General features: G+C 41.7%; 1 protein-coding gene across 3 annotated transcripts in view; it reads left to right on the top strand.

The window, feature by feature from the left end:
- Window positions 1-18,780, top strand: part of SPATA13 (spermatogenesis associated 13) — a 340,694-nt gene that overhangs the window by 44,274 nt on the left and 277,640 nt on the right. For 2 of the 3 annotated variants that reach the window (XM_027064553.2, XM_027064551.2), the window contains exon 2: window positions 198-233. The exons of the other annotated variant lie outside the window; for it this stretch is intronic. In XM_027064553.2, coding sequence (XP_026920354.1) covers window positions 198-233 — 36 coding nt within the window. The remainder of the gene's footprint in view (window positions 1-197; window positions 234-18,780) is intronic. 3 annotated transcript variants of the gene reach the window in all.

The raw sequence follows: 18,780 nt of genomic DNA, 5'->3' as shown, positions 1-18,780 counted from the left end.
TGCGCTTAAAAATCTGCTATTAAGGGTGTGTAAATGTATACACATGCATTTACGCGCGCGTGTGTGTGCGCACACAGAATTTATTTTTTCTCAATATATTTTTTTCAGATCAAATCGAGAGCTGACGTTCTAATTTAACTTCCAATGATCTCTCACACATCTGCGCACTAACAGCACATCTTTTCCTTCCTTTCCAGGACTTGTCCTTAAGAGTCGCCAGTGCTCCAAACCTGGTAAGAATGGCCTCCAGACCTCCATCCCCTCCCCCACCCCACCGTCTCTTCTGTTTCTTCTGGAGTCTCAGACTGACGGCTTCACGTTTTTCTTGACTTTCAACATATACCCCCCGTCAGGCCCTTTGGGTGACGTCTTCCTTTTTGAAGTTAAGGCCTCCTCTTACTATAATTCTGGGTCATAAACGAACTTTATTAATGTTCAGTACTGCCACCAACTATTCTGCTGTTTTGGCCAATCCACTGGTGGGCGAACTTGGGGATGATTTTATTTTGTAAGCAAATGCGAATTAGTCACCTCACCCCAATGGAAAATCAAACATGAGGCTGTTACATTCTTAAGATATTTTGTTGTGATAAAAACCTGGGAGTGTTCTGGGGCCTTTTGCTTTCCATTGGATGGATATAACTTTAGGGTTTAACACATTTTAGTATACATATACATATATATGACGTATTTATGTCTTCTTATAAATTAAGTTATATTAATAATCACTTCATGGTTGTGAGGGCAAAGTATCTTTTCTGATGGACAGATGGAAGTGTTGCAAAAGATCATGTTTGTCTCAGCATTATTTATAGACATGATTTCCACATTGGGGCTAAAGACAGACAAGTAAAGAGTCTAAGGAAGTCCATTTAAGTATTGAATGAAATATCTTTGTATTCCTTATTCTCCAACTAAAGTGGGTAACGGCGTATGGGAAGCTTTGGCTGAGTTAGCAATGAGAAATTTAGAAAATCTAATCTGAGATTACATTACATGTCAGAAACTCAGAGGTGTCTATTCATTAGAAGCCATTGATGGCAAGAAGGTGCAGGTTCTTAGCTAGGTGATTGGATGGCTTTGTTGAAGTTCACTGATTTCGTGTACCATCAACCTTACCTGATGTCGCCATTCATTTGCCATTTACCATTGACCTGAAGTGAAAAATATTTTGCTTCTTTGATGCATTTTTTTTCAATTTTTAACTATTTGTATTTGTTTGTGGACAAATTACATGATGGCATTTGGGTTCCAAATTTTTGTATGTTGTGTAAGTGGATTATATTCCTTTATATCTTCACAATCATTTGGTGAAAAGAAATTATGAGAAACTCTTAAAAATTTACTGAGCCTGTTTTTAATATTTAGTATGAAGGAGAGTAGTGAAACATCCCTGACTGGGTGGATTTCAGTGGGCATATTATTATAATTTGGGTGATACTCAGGGAAAGCGAATGTGTTTCTAAAGAAGAAGGAGCCCCAAGTTTATATGATTTTTATCAATGAAAGCGAAAAACACTATGCATTTTTATAACATACTATAGAGTAACTACCAATTTAATAGCAGTAGAATTAGTTCCAATTTCTATATGTTTTTTGTTCTGTTTTGCTTTTTGGTAAACTTAGGATGAAAAAAAATATCCAGCAATAATTTTTGTGTATTTTAAAACATTTTTTTATGTCACACACTAAACGATTATGTAACTTACTGTGTGTGTGTGTGTGCGTGTGTGTGTGTGTGTGTATTCTCTTTTTTTTTCCTCTTGTGCATCCTTCCCAATTAGAATAAATATCACTAATGAAAACGCTTCTCTGAAGTCAGATTTTATATAAAAACACAACTCCAGAGGGGAAACTATCAAAGTATTCACAAAAATTATAATGCTTGTAAATAATTCTTGGAATCCTAGGCAACAGTGGGACTCCAAAGGGAAAGAGACATTCTGGATACAAGAAAAGCGTCTATTAAATAGATGTTTTATTTTCTCAAAGGAGGTCACATGAGCAATGATAGCTGTAGATTTCAGTGTTGCCCTTCTGTTTCTTCTCGTCCTCTCTGGAGCCAGTGAAGACGGGGGAGGTTGGGATCCTCATCACTTTCTCCCTGGAGTACTTTGGAGAGCCTCTGGGCAGCTGCAGCATTTTGTGCTCTTCCAGAATTCAGACAGTTAGCTTTATTGGAGCTTAGCCTCTCACTGTGTGATGCTCTGGCTTGGGCTGCTTCCTTGGGAAGCCTGCCACGGAGTGTGGAGACCCACCAACAGCCAGACCTTGACCTCCTTAGCTTTTGCCTTCACGGCGGAAACCCCCAGGCCATGGGCATGGTGTCTTAAGAGATTTGGGCCTCATTAAGAGCTATACTTTGGGGTTTAACGTTTTGCAGTTTTACTTGGTTCCTTGTTTTACGTTGTTCCATTTCAACTTGAACATTTGATTGTATAGTTAAAATGCTTGAGCTTTTAAGTTATTTGTAACTGATACTGTTCCAGAATTTGGAAAAAGCAAAAATAGAGTGTTGTGTATTGTCACTGAGTTCCAAGATATAGTCATTCTCATGTACTGGTAAAGTATACGTGACCTTCTGAAAACTTGCTTTGTAACCTTAATCAAATATTTATTAACATTTGAATTAAAATATATTCATATATTTTTTTTAACGTTGATTTACTTTTGAGACAGAGAGAGACAGAGCATGAATGGGGGAGGGTCAGAGAGAGGGAGACACAGAATCTGAAACAGGCTCCAGGCTCTGAGCTATCAGCACAGAGCCCGACACGGGGCTTGAACTCACAGACCGCGAGATCATGACCTGACCGAAGTCGGCTGCTTAACCGACTGAACCACCCAGGCGCCCCTATATTCATATTTTTAACAATAGGTTTATAGTCATTTGAGATGGAAACCGTTGACCAATAACTGCCTATATTTATTCTTGGCATAAAAATGACACTTTTATGCCAAATGAAATTTACCATTCAGTGGCAATCAGTTTTTAACATTAAAACTGAAATTATTGAGAACCACTTCAAATTTAAGTACCAAAAATAAAATGAAATTGTTTTAACTCTGGAGTCCAGCAAGCTCAGTTGCTCACAGAGGCCATGAGAGGGAGCTGTTGAATCTTAAATATATTCGAATTTCAACAAACCTTTGGGCGAACTATCCAGATAAAAACTGGTCCGCAAAATGTAATGCAGTATAATAAGTGGTAGCATGGTTTTTATTCCTATTAGCACAAAAGTTATGCATATAATTAAAAGATATGTGGGAATTTATATGCAGTTAAATTCAATGGATACTTTTGAGCGCATGTCATTTACAAGGCACTTTCTTCTAAAAGGGATTATAAAGATAAGTAATGCAAATGGTTCGTAAGCATGTGTGTGTATCTGTGCACGTACAGTTGCATTACAAAGAAGAACATAAAATGTAAGAACCATAAGAAACAAAGTACCATGGGGTTTCACAAGAGAGAGCCTGCATGGCAGGAGGCAGGATGGAGAAGGTGGCCTTTAAGGATGCACATGGGGGAGGGGCGCCCGGGTGGCCCAGTGGGTTGAGCATCTGACTTCTGCTCAGGTCATGATCTCCCGGTCTCTGTGCTGACGGCTCAGAGCCTGGAGCCTGCTACGGATTCTGTGTCTCCCTCTCTCTCCCTGCCCTCCCCAGCTTGCCCTCTCTCTCGATAGTAAATAAATAAACTTAGGAAATTGTTATTTTTAAAAAGGATGCACATGGGAGGACTCCCGGAGTGTGAGAAGATGGGGCAATATGCTAAGTACAGAGCACAGCGTAAGTTAAGGAATTTTGGGGAACCCCGAAGGGTCCCATTTGCTGGAGGCACAGGTTGTGTAAAGGTGATTAAAGGAATACCAAGCAGAAAAGGCAGGTCAGGCTGCACTGTGGTCCCACATAAATGCTGGGGGGCTTATTTGTACCTAATTGCTCTGCATGTGAAAGTGTGGCCAAAGGAACCTGTAGCTGGCACTTCTAGAAGTGAGATGGGAGGCATATCCCCTGCTATCTATGCTTTCCCCTATTAACTGTGGTGGTTCGGGGCCTTGAAACCATAGAATATCCTAGCAGCGTTTAGGTCCGTGGAGCTAGATTTAATAAAATGCTATAGTGCTCACTGGTTATTAGGCGTTATTCACCAAATATCTTTTGAGTACATATTAGGCATAAATTCTTAGAAAATCTTAATATTTCTTAATTACAGTATTCTGAACCTGCTAAAGCATTTGTAAGTTTTTCAAAAGTAGGTGAAAGTAATCTTTTTAAAAAAGGTTAATAGATGTTTTCATTATATTTATTTATTTATTTATTTTTAATTTTTTTAACGTTTATTTATTTTTGAGACAGAGAGAGACACAGCATGAACGGGGGAAGGGCAGAGAGAGAGGGAGACACAGAATCGGAAGCAAGCTCCAGGTCTGAGCCATCAGCCCAGAGCCCAATGCGGGGCTCGAACTCACGGACCGCGAGATCGTGACCTGGCTGAAGTCGGACGCTTAACCGACTGCGCCACCCAGGCGCCCCTTCATTATATTTATTAAGACAGAAATGACTACTTCTTTTTTTTAGAAGATTTTTTTTTTTAATTTTAGAGAGAGAACATGAGTGGGGGAGAGGGGTAGAGGGAGAGAGAGAGAATCTTAAGCAGTCTCCACGCTTCGTGTGGAGCCCAACGTGGGGGCTCAATCCCATGACCCTGGGATTGTGACCTGAGCCGAAATCAAGAGGCAGACGCTCTACTGACTGAGCCACCCAGGCGTCCCTGAAGTGACTACTTTTTAGAGTACTTGCAGTAACTTTAAAAACCCAAAATGAGAAAATTTTTTTAGAGCTAAAACAAAACAGAAACTACAGGAAGTGGGGTGAATTTCATTCTGAAATTTTCTGGCCACCAGCGCAAGGTAGACAAGACTGTGGTCCACGTTGTTTTCATTTGGCGAATCCATCCGCTGAATCAGACGTTTTCCTGGTATTAAACTCTAGCAAAAAATTGTAAGGTAGGCTCTTACATTAAAAGAACATTGAATAACGTGCTGAACAGTAACTTCAATCATTTCTGAAAAACAGAGGTTGTTCAGTCACACTTGGATCTTCTCTAAAGGTAGACATTAAGGCATGGCTTAAGTAAATCATTTCTCTGGAAGGTAGAGATACCATGATCCCGATGGCTTACTTTTTGATCATCTAATTTAGAGAGAAAATTCGGGAATAATGAGTGATGTCTCATAGTACGATCGGTGGAGTAGTTCCACCCCTACCTGCAAAGATGTCCACGTCCTAATCCCCGGAACCTAAACATATTCCTTTATATGGCAAAGAGGCATTAGGGGTGCTCATCGGCTGATGCCTAGACTAGAGAATGATCCTGGATTATCCAGTGGACCCAGTGAAATCACAAGGGTCCTTAAAAGTGGGGAGAGGGGAAGCAGAAGAGCGGGTGTGGGGAGTTCTGTGTGCGGACTGGGTCTGACATTGCTGGTTTTGAAGGCGGACGAGGGGCCAGCGGCCCAGGAACATGGGCTACATCCAGGGGCTGCGAAAGGCAATGAAAAAGATTCTCTAGGAAAGAACGCAGCCCTGCTGAGCCCTTCATTTTAGCCCGGTAAGACCCCTGTTGGGCGTTCCACCTACAGAGCTGTAGGTGACAAATCTCATTTCAACTTTGTGATAGTTTGGCACAGCAGCAGTAGGAAACCTACACACAGATCCTCTCTAATATCGCAGTCAGTTCATGATAAAATCTCCTGGTTGCCTGTCATGAAGGCATTTCACGTCGGTGCATGTGAGTTGGGAGCTTCAGTTACCAGAATTGAGGGGATGAAAATCACGAATGTGTGGGAGAAGCTTGTGAATCATGTATTATGCAAGTTTATGAATCACAACAATCCATTTCAAAACACACTGGTAGAGGGGTGGTCAAGGGAGAGGGATCATATACACCTTGGACTAGACTCCAGTCATGTATCTATAACTGGCTAACCGATTGTTGCCCTAAGATTCTTCATACTGTAGCACTTCGGATGAAAGCTGAAGTCTGGAGGTTCCCAGACCTTGGGAGGTACTTAAGTATTTATTGGATGGATGGATGGATGGATGGATGGATGAGGAGGATGAAGGGGTAAAGATGAATCAGGCTGCTGGCTAAAGAAGAAGGACCACTTCATTCTCCTGAGTTGTCACCATGACAAGACCAGCCACATACATGAATAGGGGGTCCTAGCTGGAAAGTATTAGCAACCCAGTGCCCCTGAGGCCCATGCCACTAGAGATCTTCTGGTGACTGCACGGCAGCTGTTGTGTTATCATTAGATACTGAATGCTGACTATGTGCACTACACAATAAGGTCTTTTTAAACATTTTTCATGTTTTTATAAATATTTGGTAATGAAAAGGAATATTGATGTGCATGTGTATTAGGATGCATAATAATAAAGTGAACCTCTGCCCCCCCCACCATACATCTTAAGAAATAGAACATTATAGGGGCACCTGGGTGGCGCAGTCGGTTAAGCGTCCGACTTCAGCCAGGTCACGATCTTGCGGTCCGGGAGTTCGAGCCCCGCGTCGGGCTCTGGGCTGATGGCTCGGAGCCTGGAGCCTGTTTCCGATTCTGTGTCTCCCTCTCTCTCTGCCCCTCCCCCGTTCATGCTCTGTCTCTCTCTGTCCCAAAAATAAATAAAAAACGTTGAAAAAAAAATTAAAAAAAAAAAAGAAATAGAACATTATAGGGGCGCCTGGGGGACTCAGTGGTTAAGCATCCAACTTGGGCTCAGGCCATCATCTCATGGCTTGCGAGTTCGAGCCCCACGTCGGGCTCTGCGCTGACAGTGTGGAACCTGGAGCCTGCTTTTGATTCTGTGTCTCCCTCTCTCTCTGCCCCTCCCTCTCTCATGTTCTGTCTGTCTCTCAAAAATAAACATTAAAGAAGAAAAGAAATAGAACGTTATAAATATCTGGAGTTCCCTGCATGTTAGTCCACGATTGTGCACGCTGTTTTCTCTCAAAAGGTAGTCAGTATTCTGAATTTTGGTTTTTTAAAAATTTTATTCATTTCTTATTTTTTTTAATTCTAGCATAATTAACATACAGTGTTTTATTACTATACACATAATGTACAACATAGCAATTCAACAATTCTGTACATTACTCTGCACTTTCTGGGATAAGCGTCCTCTTAATCCCCTTCACCTATTTCACTCATCTCCCCATTCACCTCACCTCTGATAACCATCAATTTGTTCTTTATATTTGAGTCTGTTTTTACATTTGTCTCTTTTGTGTTTGTTTTGTTTCTTAAATTCCACATGAGTGAGATCAGATGGTAGTTGTCTTTCTCTGACTGAATTGTTTCACTTAGCATTCTGCCTTCTAGATCCATCCATGTTGTTGCAAATGGAAAAATTTTGTGGGTTTTTTTTTATGGCTGAGTAGTATTCCATCGTGTATGTATAAACCACATATTCTGTATCGATTCATCCACTGATGAATAATAAAGCGATCTTTCTTGGTATTCTTTACGCTTCTTAATTCTGAGGGTTTATCAGTCCTTAAAACTACTATCGGTTTTGGAAAATTCTAATTTCCTCTCCTTTTGGAATTTCATTGAATGTTTTTTAGTTCTTCTTACTCAAGCTTTCGTATTCTACTTTCCCTTCATATTTTTCTTTCTTTTTCTTGGTGCTGGATTCTGGCTTCTAGATCATGACTTCTAGATCAGTCATGTATAATCTGCTTTTTAATGGTTTCTTTGAGTTTTTCATTTCAATAATTATATTTATCTATTTTAGAGGTTAGTTTTTTAATGTTTCTGGTCATATAAAAATTCTTCTCGCTTATGGTTTCAATTTCTGATTTATTTATTTAAATGGTTTATTTTCTATATCTGATTAGTCCAATATCTAATGTCCTGGTGAGTCTGGTCCATGTATTTTTTTCTGTGGTCCTTTTGTTTCCTTGTATTTTTCTATTGTAATGTTACATTTGTTTGAAATCTATTTGTGGGAATTTTTTTTTAATGTTTATTGATTTATTTCGAGAGAGAGAAAGAGAGCAGGGGAGGGGCAGAGAGAGATGGAGAGAGAGAATCCCAAGCAGGCTGCATGCCATCAGCACAGTGAGATCAATGAGATCGCGACTTGAGCCAGAATCGCACTTAACTGACTAAGCTACCCAGGCACCCCTACTGCGGGAATATTTTGAGGCCTGGGGTAAAGATGCATTTTTTTATAGGAAGAAGTTTTTTGTTTGCTTTTACCAGGCACCTAGGAACAATACAAATTTTGATCTATTTAATATAAATATTTTAGTTTACAGTTTTTAGACAGGTAATGTGAATTCATGACCCAAATCCATATTAGGTCTGGCTGATAGCCATGGATTATGAAGGGCAGTGTTGCCATAAAAAATACGGGGTGCCTTGTTAAATGTGAATTTCAAATCGACAATGAATACATTTTTAGTATAAGCATGTTATTTATATAAAATAAATAGATTTTATTTTTTAGAGTAGCTTTGGGTTCACAGCAAAACTGAGCATTTAGTTCTAGGTTCTCATATACCCCTCCTCCCCACACCCACACAGCCTCCCTTCCAACATCTCCCACCAGAATGGTATGTTTATTACAATCAATGAACCAACATCGACACAGTATTAACACCCAAAGTCCATAGTTTACATTAGGGTTTGTTGGTGGTGTACATTCTATTGATTTTGACAAGTGTAGAATAGTTTCCCTGCTCTAGAAAACCCTGGCACTCTGTATTTTTATTTCTAAATCTGACAACTTGACTCGGGAAGACTTTTTCTTCTTCCACTAAAAGTCAAGACTGAGACAGATGACTTCCCTTGTCTGCTGCCTGGGTGGGGTGTTCATGTTTTTCCCTTATTTAACATTTCTCTAAAGGCATAGCCTTTTATGTGCCTTGTCTTTCTGTAGTGGTCTTTGGTTCTCCTTCCCCCTAATCCCTTGCCCACCCATGTTTCCATTAAGATGAAAGCTTGGACCATCTGGGACTGGAAGGTGCCTCCAGGCTAGCTGAATGTCCGATAATTTCTCATTTCCTTGGATTGATCCTACAGCTTCATTCCTGATTTCAGAGGAATGTTCTACTCTCTTGAGACCTAGTCCATACATTTTTAAAGATTAAAAAAAAATAATTTTGAACTCAGCATCCTTAAGTATTCTGTAGTGGGAGGACTTTCTCTAGTCCGCCATTTTGCCAGCAATGGAAAATTTTAAATCTTTTTGTAGATTCTCTCATTCCTCCCAACCTAATGCAATGGATATGATTATTGTCTCAGTTTCACAAAGAAAATTGAGAGATTGAGGAAGGTTAAATAATTTGCTTAAATTCACAAAGTAACCACCAAATGCAATCCTAGCTTTCCTAACCTCCAAAACCTGTATGTTCACCTAGTTTGCTCCATTCTCTTCCATTTCTCATTACCTTTTACCATTCAAAGCAGCAAACGTGTTAAAGCTTATCTTTATTTACGTAGTTGCATCTCATTTATTTATGCCACTATTAGACTGCTGCCGGTGGTGGGTAGGCTTCATACTGGTGTCAGGACTGGTGGCCTACAGTGTAGGCAGGACCTCCCATCTGTGGCCCTCTCTTTAGGGCTTAGCGCAGGCGGAAGTCTTGTCCTGAGCTTTACCGGTTTGGTAACTCGGTTATTATCAGTTTACCTGGAGCGAGTCAGACTCTAGTATACTGACCCGTGCTCACATTTCATAGGCCAGGATTCCAATTTATCAATTTATAGTGGGAGAAAGTCCTTTTCAGCGACCAGAATACTTGTACCCACTCTCCAGGGATGTTCCGGATAGCAGGACAGTGGGGAAAACACATCTGTGACCAGCGGTGTGCTTGGCAAACTTTGAATTAGGAAACGGAAAATTAGATGACCTAAGAAAATTAAATGGCCTCAGGCTTATCAAGGATGTCTGGTAAAATGTTTCTAATAGCCAAGATTTCTACCATAACACAGATCAGTGAGCATGTACTGAGTATTTACCACATATTGGTTACCATGCCAGGCACTGTGGATGCAAAGATCAGTGATAGTAACCTACCCTTGAGGATCTTATAATCTCATATCCTCCTTCTCCCTTTCTGTTTTTAAAGATTTTATTTTTAAGTAGTCTCTACACCCAGCATGGGGCTCAAACTCACAACTCCGAGATCAAGAGTTCCGTGCTGTACCAACTGAGCCAGCCAGGTGCCCCATATCTTCTCTCTCCCTTAAATAATGCTCGATCAACACCGGAGAATTCTCTTTTTTATAGCTGCATGCGACGTTCTTCGGTTCATTCCAGACCTGAGGAAGTGGACTTCAGATACCTCGTTAGAGATCTGGGTCTGTCCTCGGTAGTGTATTTACAAATTACCTCTTTAGGCAAGTTGCTTCTCTGGGTCTCTCTTCTCCATCTTTGGGTAATTCTTCACCCACAGTTGTCCTCTGTGGGCTGAGTACTCAGGGCACTGTTGTTTCCTGACATTTACTCATATGGCAAGAGCAGGAAGTGAATGCCGTTGGAATCAACCCACCTATGCTTCTGCTAGAGATTTCACAGGGAGTGATTACAAATATCTTGAGTTTCCTTTGTGTTGGTTCACTGGGGTGGCTGACTGTGTGGAAAGGCTGTGTGCTTATTTCTTTTCTGTAGTAACAGAGAGTATGGAGGCTTTGGGTTGCAAAGAAGACATTACCGATTTGGGAACGTGGGAAAATCTAGTTCCTGAGCAGAAGAGCTTGAAATTAACTTTACACTGAGAGTGAAGTTTGCTCCAAGATGTAACCACACTTTTAAAAAGGAGTGAACCTAAATGCCTTCACGGCTCAGGGCGGCCTTGCCCTAGAGGGTTGCCATAGTTCAGAGTCTGGTTTTCATCCTTATAATTCAATTTAGTTGAGTCAGTAGGTCTGAGACTTAGTCTTTGTTTCCTGAGTCACTAAAACTGGAAATACTGGGGCCTTTGATACAGTCTTGGCTGGAGAGTGTTGTTTGACTCATTTATTTGTTTGATTCAGTTTGGGGCAGATTGGAAAGGTTACCTTAATGCAATTGACTTAATGGGGAGAAAGAAGAGATACACATTTTATCTAGATAAATATCAGTTTAACTTTTTAAAGGTATTTAACTTTTAGGGACCTGTAGCGAGGCCTCTCGTGTTAGATGACTGATGAAATTACCCTGGGCCTGCAGGACCCGACTGAGACCACTCACCTAACATCCATACAGTGTGTGAAGCCACCAAATTTTACAAAACTTCTCAGAAAATAGAACTTCAAGGGGCACCTGGGTGGCTCAGTTGGTTGAGTGTCTGACTTCGGTTTGGGTCATGATCTCGTGATTCATAGGTTCAAGCCCCACCATTGGCTGCTGTCAACACAGAACCCCCTTTGGATCCTCTGTGCCCCCCCCCCCACACCTCCCCTGCCCGCACTCTCTCAAAAATAAATAAACATTTTTTAAAAACTTGGGGCGCCTGGGTGGCTCAGTCGGTCGAGCGTCCGACTTTGGCTCAGGTCATGATCTCGCGGTCTGTGAGTTCAAGCCCCAGGTCGGGCTCTGTGCTGACAGCTTAGAGCCTGGAGCCTGCTTCCGATTCTGTGTCTCCCTCTCTCTCTGCCCCTCCCCCACTCATGCTCTGTCTCTCTCTCTCTCTCTCTCTTTCTCTGTAAAAATAAATATTTTTTTAAAAAATTAAAAAGAAAACAGAACTTCAAAAATGTGATAAAAATGGAAGTCAAAAACAGTCAAATTGAGAGGCATGTAAGAAGCAGCTTTGTGATTTGACGGGGCCGGAAGGGTGCCTGAGGTTTCCCTTTCATTACTGATGTCCAGATCCTCCCAGTATCAGAGGTATAAACTCATTACCATTCGTGAGTATGCTCATTTGATCTGCGTGTAGAAATCTTTCTGGGATCTTCCCCATCCCAAAATGTTCTGCTAACTTACTGGTTTCAACTCAGAATGGTAAATTGACAATTGTAATGAACCCTGACACAGAAGAAGGAACTAAGGAGAAACCGGCCACCAACCGGCCAGATGTTTCCGGCTTCAGTTTCATGGGGCCCGTTATGCTCTGGGTCCCCGTCCCTTCCTGCAGCGGGACCCAGTGCAGTGCTGAGGAGCTGTGGGTGCTGTGTGTACCCTCTGGTCTCATCCCCAGTAAAGTGAATCTATGTTTGGGATATTGCTCAGCGTGTCCCTGGAGAAAATCGCCTTGGCCCTGGCTGCATTTCCGTCCCTCCCATGGCAGGTAGGCCCTACAGTTCAACCAGCTGTGAGCCTTAGGAAGGAAGTCAGTGCCAGGAGGAATGTGTTCAAGTGAATGCAGTCATGGAAGCCACCGTTTGCTTTTCCCATTTTATCAAGCATAGCCTTTTCACTAAACAGAAAGGAAGAAGGCGATAGAGAGTTCTCTGGAGCAAGTCCTTATTTATGGAAGAGGGGACAGTTTATCTGCACTGAGATTCTGAGGAATCCACAGTTTCTTTCATTGTTGCGGGCGGGGCGGGCGAGCTTTCAACATTTAATGAAGAGTCATGGGCGGTGGCTTCCCCCACCCACAGAAAAATTCCTTAAAGATTCCTTTAAGGAATCCTGAGACCATCAACATTCTGCAGCTGTTCCAAAGACTGTTTAGACTCCTGGAATGATGCTGGGAAATTGTTGCATTTATGGTCTTGGGCAAGAGGGGAACTCAAGAGTGGGAAAATCAAGTAGTATAACAATCTAAATCCAAACCCAGGGGAACCTTCCTTACATAATCTACTAATCTGCTCCTCTTAACGTAGTTACTGCCAAGTGGCGGAATTTAATGAGAAAAAAAAAATAAAAGGTTAATATCTTTTCTGTTCTGGATCAAATATAATGGCAAGAGGTCAAATTCGCCAGGAAGTTGGTTGGATTCAGTCATCTCATGCTGGAGGCTTCCTTTAGAATCTGTAGCACTCATTGTTGGTTGTGTGTCCTCCAACTGTATTTAGTTCATATAAGGCAAGGATTCTCAAACTTGTTGGTCTCAGGACCCCTTTAGGCTCTTAAACATTGAAGAGCCTGGGACGCCGGGCCTGCTCCGTTGGTGAAGCGCGTGACTCTCGATATCAAGGTCATGAGTTCAAGCCCCCCATTGGGAGCCTAGTTAGAAAAGCTGACAAGCCTCGAGAGCTTTTGTTTACAACGGGCTAAATTACTGATATTAAAAAGTAAGATTGAGAAATTGTAAAAATACTTACTGATTTATGTAAAAGCACAGTAATAACTCCATCACGTAAATAACACTTTCTTATGAAAGTATTTTCCAAAGCAAACCAAAAAAAAGAGTAAGACGAGTGGTGCTGTTTGGGAGTTTTGCAAATCTCCTTAATGTCTAGCTTAATAGAAGACAGGAGTCCTCTCTCTGCTTTGGCATTTCATTTGAATCTGTCCCAATCTGTTTTCTTAGTCGAAGTGTATAAGGAAATCTGGCCTCACTCAGATATTTCTGTGGAAGAAGAAGTATTTCAACAGCCCTTTCAAATAATGGTGGGTTTGGGGCGCCTGGGTGGTTCGGTCGGTTGAGCGTCCGACTTCGGCTCAGGTCATGATCTCACAGTTCGTGGGTTCGAGCCCCGCATCAGGCTCTGTGCTGACCGCTTGCTCAGAGCCTGGAGCCTGCTTCAGATTCCGTGTCTCCTACTCTCTCTGCCCCTCCCCTGTTCACGCTTTGTCTCACTCTGTTTCTCAAAAATAAATGTAAAAAAATAAAAAATAAAAAAAAAATAATGGTGGGTTTGAGTTTCTCAACCAGTGTCATTTCTTAAAGGTGAGTCACAGTGTAGTTTCAGATTCATGCTGTTACGTTAAACTCTATTGTTCTCGTTCGCACTCTCAGTGGGTGCTTTACCCATGCATAGTTTGGTCACGGCATGCATTGATCTCTTGAAAAATATTGGTTGTCTGAATTCTGCAGGTCTTCCAAATGTTGGTATATGTATCAAAAAAGCATTCCTGTTCATATCAACACCAATCTTGTCAGAAAATTCTTGGGATATTGGAAAGCTGTCAAGTCCGTGGTGACTGACAGGTTTTCAATAACCTCATTTCTGCTCAAAACCTGAATCTTACTATTGGCAACAAATACCTTCTGTTGTTTTCCTTTCAGTGACAGGATTTTTGAAAACGTGTCCAACAAACTCGAGTCTGAGCAACCACAGTCCGTCAGTCATTCTTTCAAGTACAGATAGTGCACCGTGGCAACCAAAGGCTTGCAACTCGAACTATTGCTTAAGGACTTCTCGAGACATTTACTGTACTTCCATATGCAACAGGAGTGCTCTATGGGTACTTTCCATTTTGTTATGCGGACTGTTCCAAGGGTTGACATTAAAAGTTTCCTTTTTTAAGACTATTAAAAAGGTTGAGATTTAAAGTTTTACTACCTCATCATGGGCATTCTTCAGTGAAACGGACATGTTTGTTTGTTCGTTTTTTGTAACTACAAGCATAGGGCCGTGACAGATTTAATGGGACCCCCGGTATAGTTGAGGGCCTTGACTCAGGCCAAGGACCCTGTATCTCTACCTACCGTTGCTTTAGCAGCATTGGTACAAATGTCAACACGGTAAAAATCAAATGACACCTTCATATTTTATTACAGAAATAATTTTGATCTCTGCGACTCCTCTAGGACCTAGAGACCCCACTTGAATACCACTGATTAAAGGCATCTCCCTTCTTGATCTTGTAGAACCACACAAACTTCCCTCTTCTGTCTAGCCACAAAAGACTTAAATTACGTGGCTGATCATTCCCATCAAAGCACCCTGAATTTGACTGTAGAACGTCCTGTGTTTAGCTTAGCCAAGCTCTGGTTTCTTAATCATCACGTTCAGATATTATTCTTTTTATAGAAAATGGTTGGCTCTCCTGAATGAAGCGTTATTAAAGCATGTGGTCCATTAATGTCATTTTCCTTCTGCCTCATTTGTTTTCCATTTTGCATTTATGCCCCGAGGAAGAGTTCAAATTTGTTCTCAAAGTAATGGAATTGCTGTGGTCATCTGTCGGATAAATACTGAGTTCTGCATTCTTTTTTTTTTTTTTTTTTAAGTAAAAAGCCATACATGGGCTCAAACTCAATGGCCCCAAGATCAAGAGTCACACGCTCTACCAGCAGCCAGCCAGGTGCCCCAGTACTGAGTTCTCTAAACCAAGTTGGAACCTTGGCTATTCCAGCAGTAAGTAGCAAGCTTTCTTTCACTCTGTTCAAACGTAGAGTTCTCCATTCTCAGAAGAAAAGCAAAATCTCTAATGGCAACCAAAGTCCTGAGGGAAATGGCTTTGAATTAACTGTGCAAGGAACATCTTAAAGCTTAAAGAGGGGGAAAGGCTGGTCCTTCATTGCAGGTCAGAGGATTGGAGCCTCCTGAACCAAAGACTCAGGGTAGGTAAAAGAGACCAACCTGAATTGTTACAGCACCTTGGAGAAATGAGAATACAGAGTGAGCTTTAAAATAAAAGACATAAATAATGACATTGAAAATAAATCTTGGGGCACCTGGATGGCTCACTCAGTTGAGCGTGTGACTTCGGCTCAGGTCATGATCTCCCATTCGAGAGTTCGAGTGCCACATCGGGCTCTGTCCTGTCAGTGCAGAGCCTGCTTCAGATCCTCTGTCCCCCTCTCTCTGCTGCTACACTGCTTATGCCCTCCCCCCAAAATAAATATTTAAAAAAATAAATAAATCTTACAATCTTTCTCCCCTCATTTAGTCATAGCATTTATGGATTGGTTTTCTTCTTTAAAAAAAATGTGATAGAAAACCGAAAATGTAGGAAAGCAGGTTTTAATTGCCCAAGTGAAAGATTGGGGATCCCTTGCTATGAGCGAAATTAGAAGATTATAATTAGCTTCATCTGATCATTCGAAGGAGTTTAAATTGACCCATAAGAACTGGTGACAAGCCCTCCATATGGCATATAAGAACTGGAGCTCCCTCACCCTTTAGACTGGTGTCCCAGCTGGGGGAGGAAGCCACATGGTTCGCTGCCTTCTTACCCATGTTTGATCGTATTACTGTTGGATCCATTCTTCCCCCGGGATCAGGACTGGCTACAAAATTTGGGGGGCTCAGTTCAAAATGAAAATACCACTGCCTATTTGTTAAATTATGACACATTTTAAGAAGGCAAAAGAGAGCGTTAGGCCAAGCACCCACGAAACCCACTTTGGCCGGGATCCAGTGTTGTCCTGAATGCAAGTCACAATGGCGCTAATAGACAAAGTGTAGAGATTTCTTCTGAAGCCTCAGAATCTGGAGGTTCCTTTAGGGACATTTTAGATGCTCCTCTGCCTGGGGCCAACAGGGAAGAAACCCAAGACTGAGAATTCTCTGAACCTTGTAGACAGTTTTGGGCCAGCCCCTCCTTCTCCCTTGTGCACATCTCACACTTCGATATTCTTTCAGAGCTTAGGTAAATCACATTTCTTCCATGAAGCCTTCTCTCACCTTATTAAACAACAATCATATCTTTCTTCTTTCAATGTCAGTGTTACTGTATGTACCCACTTATTGGGCATTTAGATGCTGCTAATTTTAAATTAATTGCCAAGTGTGTACTTGCTAATTGCTAATTAAGTTAATTGAAAACAGGTTCTTTTGACTAGTGCTTTGTAAAATTTGTTTTCCCACAACTAGCAAAAAAAAAAAAATGATCACAGTTTCTTAATCTGGGGCTCATGGATCATCTTCTTGGGAGCCCAAGAACCCATAGAAATTATAAATGAAATTGTGGATGTCTGTGTATATGTCATTTTTTCAGAAGTATTAACCCCCTGCCCCCACCCTTCAAAAGGGTTAATAACAACTAAGCTAGATTCTCAACAGGTATATTCTAACTGGTTCATTAGGGGATTTTCTTTCTTTCTTTCTTTCTTTCTTTCTTTCTTTCTTTCTTAGTGCACTCTACCCTCAATGTGTGGCTTGAACTCACAACCCTGAGATCAAGAGTCACATGCTCTACTGACTGAGCCAGCCAGGCACCTTGGTTTTTTAGGGGATTTTAAACCAAAGATCTATTATGTGGTCAGGAAAGGTCACACAGTCTCATCCTTCAGACCCTCAACTATAAAAGCAAATCCTTCCTGGATTAGGCCAGTGGGCTTTTATTTTAGTTCTCTCTGTTGTGTGTTTACACTAGAATTCCAATCATCGGGGCATCTGGGTGGCTCAGTTGGTGAAGCGTCTGACTTCAGCTCAGGTCATGATCTCACGGCTTGTGGGTTTGAGCCCTACATTGGGCTCTGTGTGGACAGCTCAGAGCCCGGAGCCTCCTTCAGATTCTGTGTCTCCCTGTCTTTCTGCCCCTTCCCCGCTCATGCTCTGTCTCTCAAAAATAAATTTAAAAATGTTAAAAATTAAAAAAAAAAGAATTCCAATCATTTGGTCACATTTGAAATTCCAAGGAAGTCCATGTTTGGAAGAGAACCTCTGATTTGCCCTCTTGATTCTGCCTTGTCCCACGCAAACATGTGGTTAGAACTGAGGAAACAGTTCATATGACTGCAGTAGTTAGCATATCACCTCTGTAGTGTTGAGAAACGAGACAAGCATCTATCTCAGGGGTCAGCAAGCTTTTTCAGTCAAGGGTAAAGAGTAAATATTTTAGGCTTTGCAGGTCAGATGGTCTCTGTTGCAACTTCTCAGCTCAACTACCGTTGCATGAACACAGCCATGGAAGATAGTCACAAAGGTAGCCAAACGATAGGCGTGGCTGGGTCTGAGTACAACTCTATTTACAAAATCAGGCAGTGGCTACTTTCGGCCCGTGGGCCAGAGTTTGCCAACCTCGATCTAATCCAGGGCTCACTGGGACCTAGGAAATCCCAGTTAGTGCCAGAAGGCACAACACTGAATAATTAGGCACGCCTTTCAAAACTCTCCGTTTCACCACTGGTGTGTAATTCTAATCTTGGCTTAAAAATGAGCATACGAATCCAAAGGAACGAGCACATCCCAGGTGATGGTCCAGACAGGCAGCCCGGTAACATAGGTAAGGAAATAGGGGTGATATTGTCATCACCATTCCAGTTCTCATGCACCCTTTATCAGAGACGAGAAACAAGGTTATTGTTCACACCATCACAAACAAGGAGAGGGCAGGCTCCTGCTATAAAATCCGGATTGCTCCCTGAGCAGCCTCTCTGTAATTAGTGCCCCTTTCTTTCTCTGTTCCGTGCAGATGATGAATAAAAGGCTCCCGGTGTATGATGTCAGCCGAGTTCTGAAAACAATCTCTTGATTGTTCCGTGTGAAGTTGTGGATTTGCACCCGGCTGTGGCTGCAGCTGCTAGTCATTTCTCTACCAGCTCATTTACCCAACTGGCTCTGTCAGCTTCCCCATCACAGCCTTGCCCGGCGGGAGGAGAGCCTTGTGGGAACAGAAATTGTAGGCGGAAACTCGATAGCGTCATTCCTAAGAGAGCACAAATAGTGGAAGCTGATTCACAGCTTCTTATAAGCTCGCTGATCTGAAAACACCGAAGAGGTTTAAACAGTTCAACTTGCAAATCAGAATCTAAAATCCTGTCAAATGCTTAGACTTATTTAGATTCCTTTCTATTATCAGGTTTCATAAAAGGGCACTTTTTTACTCTCAGTAGGGAGCGTTGGATCGCAAAGGCAATCAGGGTTTTGCTTTGGTTCTTAGTCCTTGGTCTTTTGCTGCTCTATCAGCGAGAGGGATCGATGAGTGATATACATTTATTTA

The sequence above is a fragment of the Acinonyx jubatus genome, chromosome A1 (genome assembly GCF_027475565.1).
Source record: "Acinonyx jubatus isolate Ajub_Pintada_27869175 chromosome A1, VMU_Ajub_asm_v1.0, whole genome shotgun sequence".
Lineage (NCBI taxonomy): Eukaryota > Metazoa > Chordata > Mammalia > Carnivora > Felidae > Acinonyx > Acinonyx jubatus.
The sequence above is the reverse complement of the archived record's forward strand: the minus strand, read 5'-3'. Positions and strand labels throughout refer to the sequence as shown.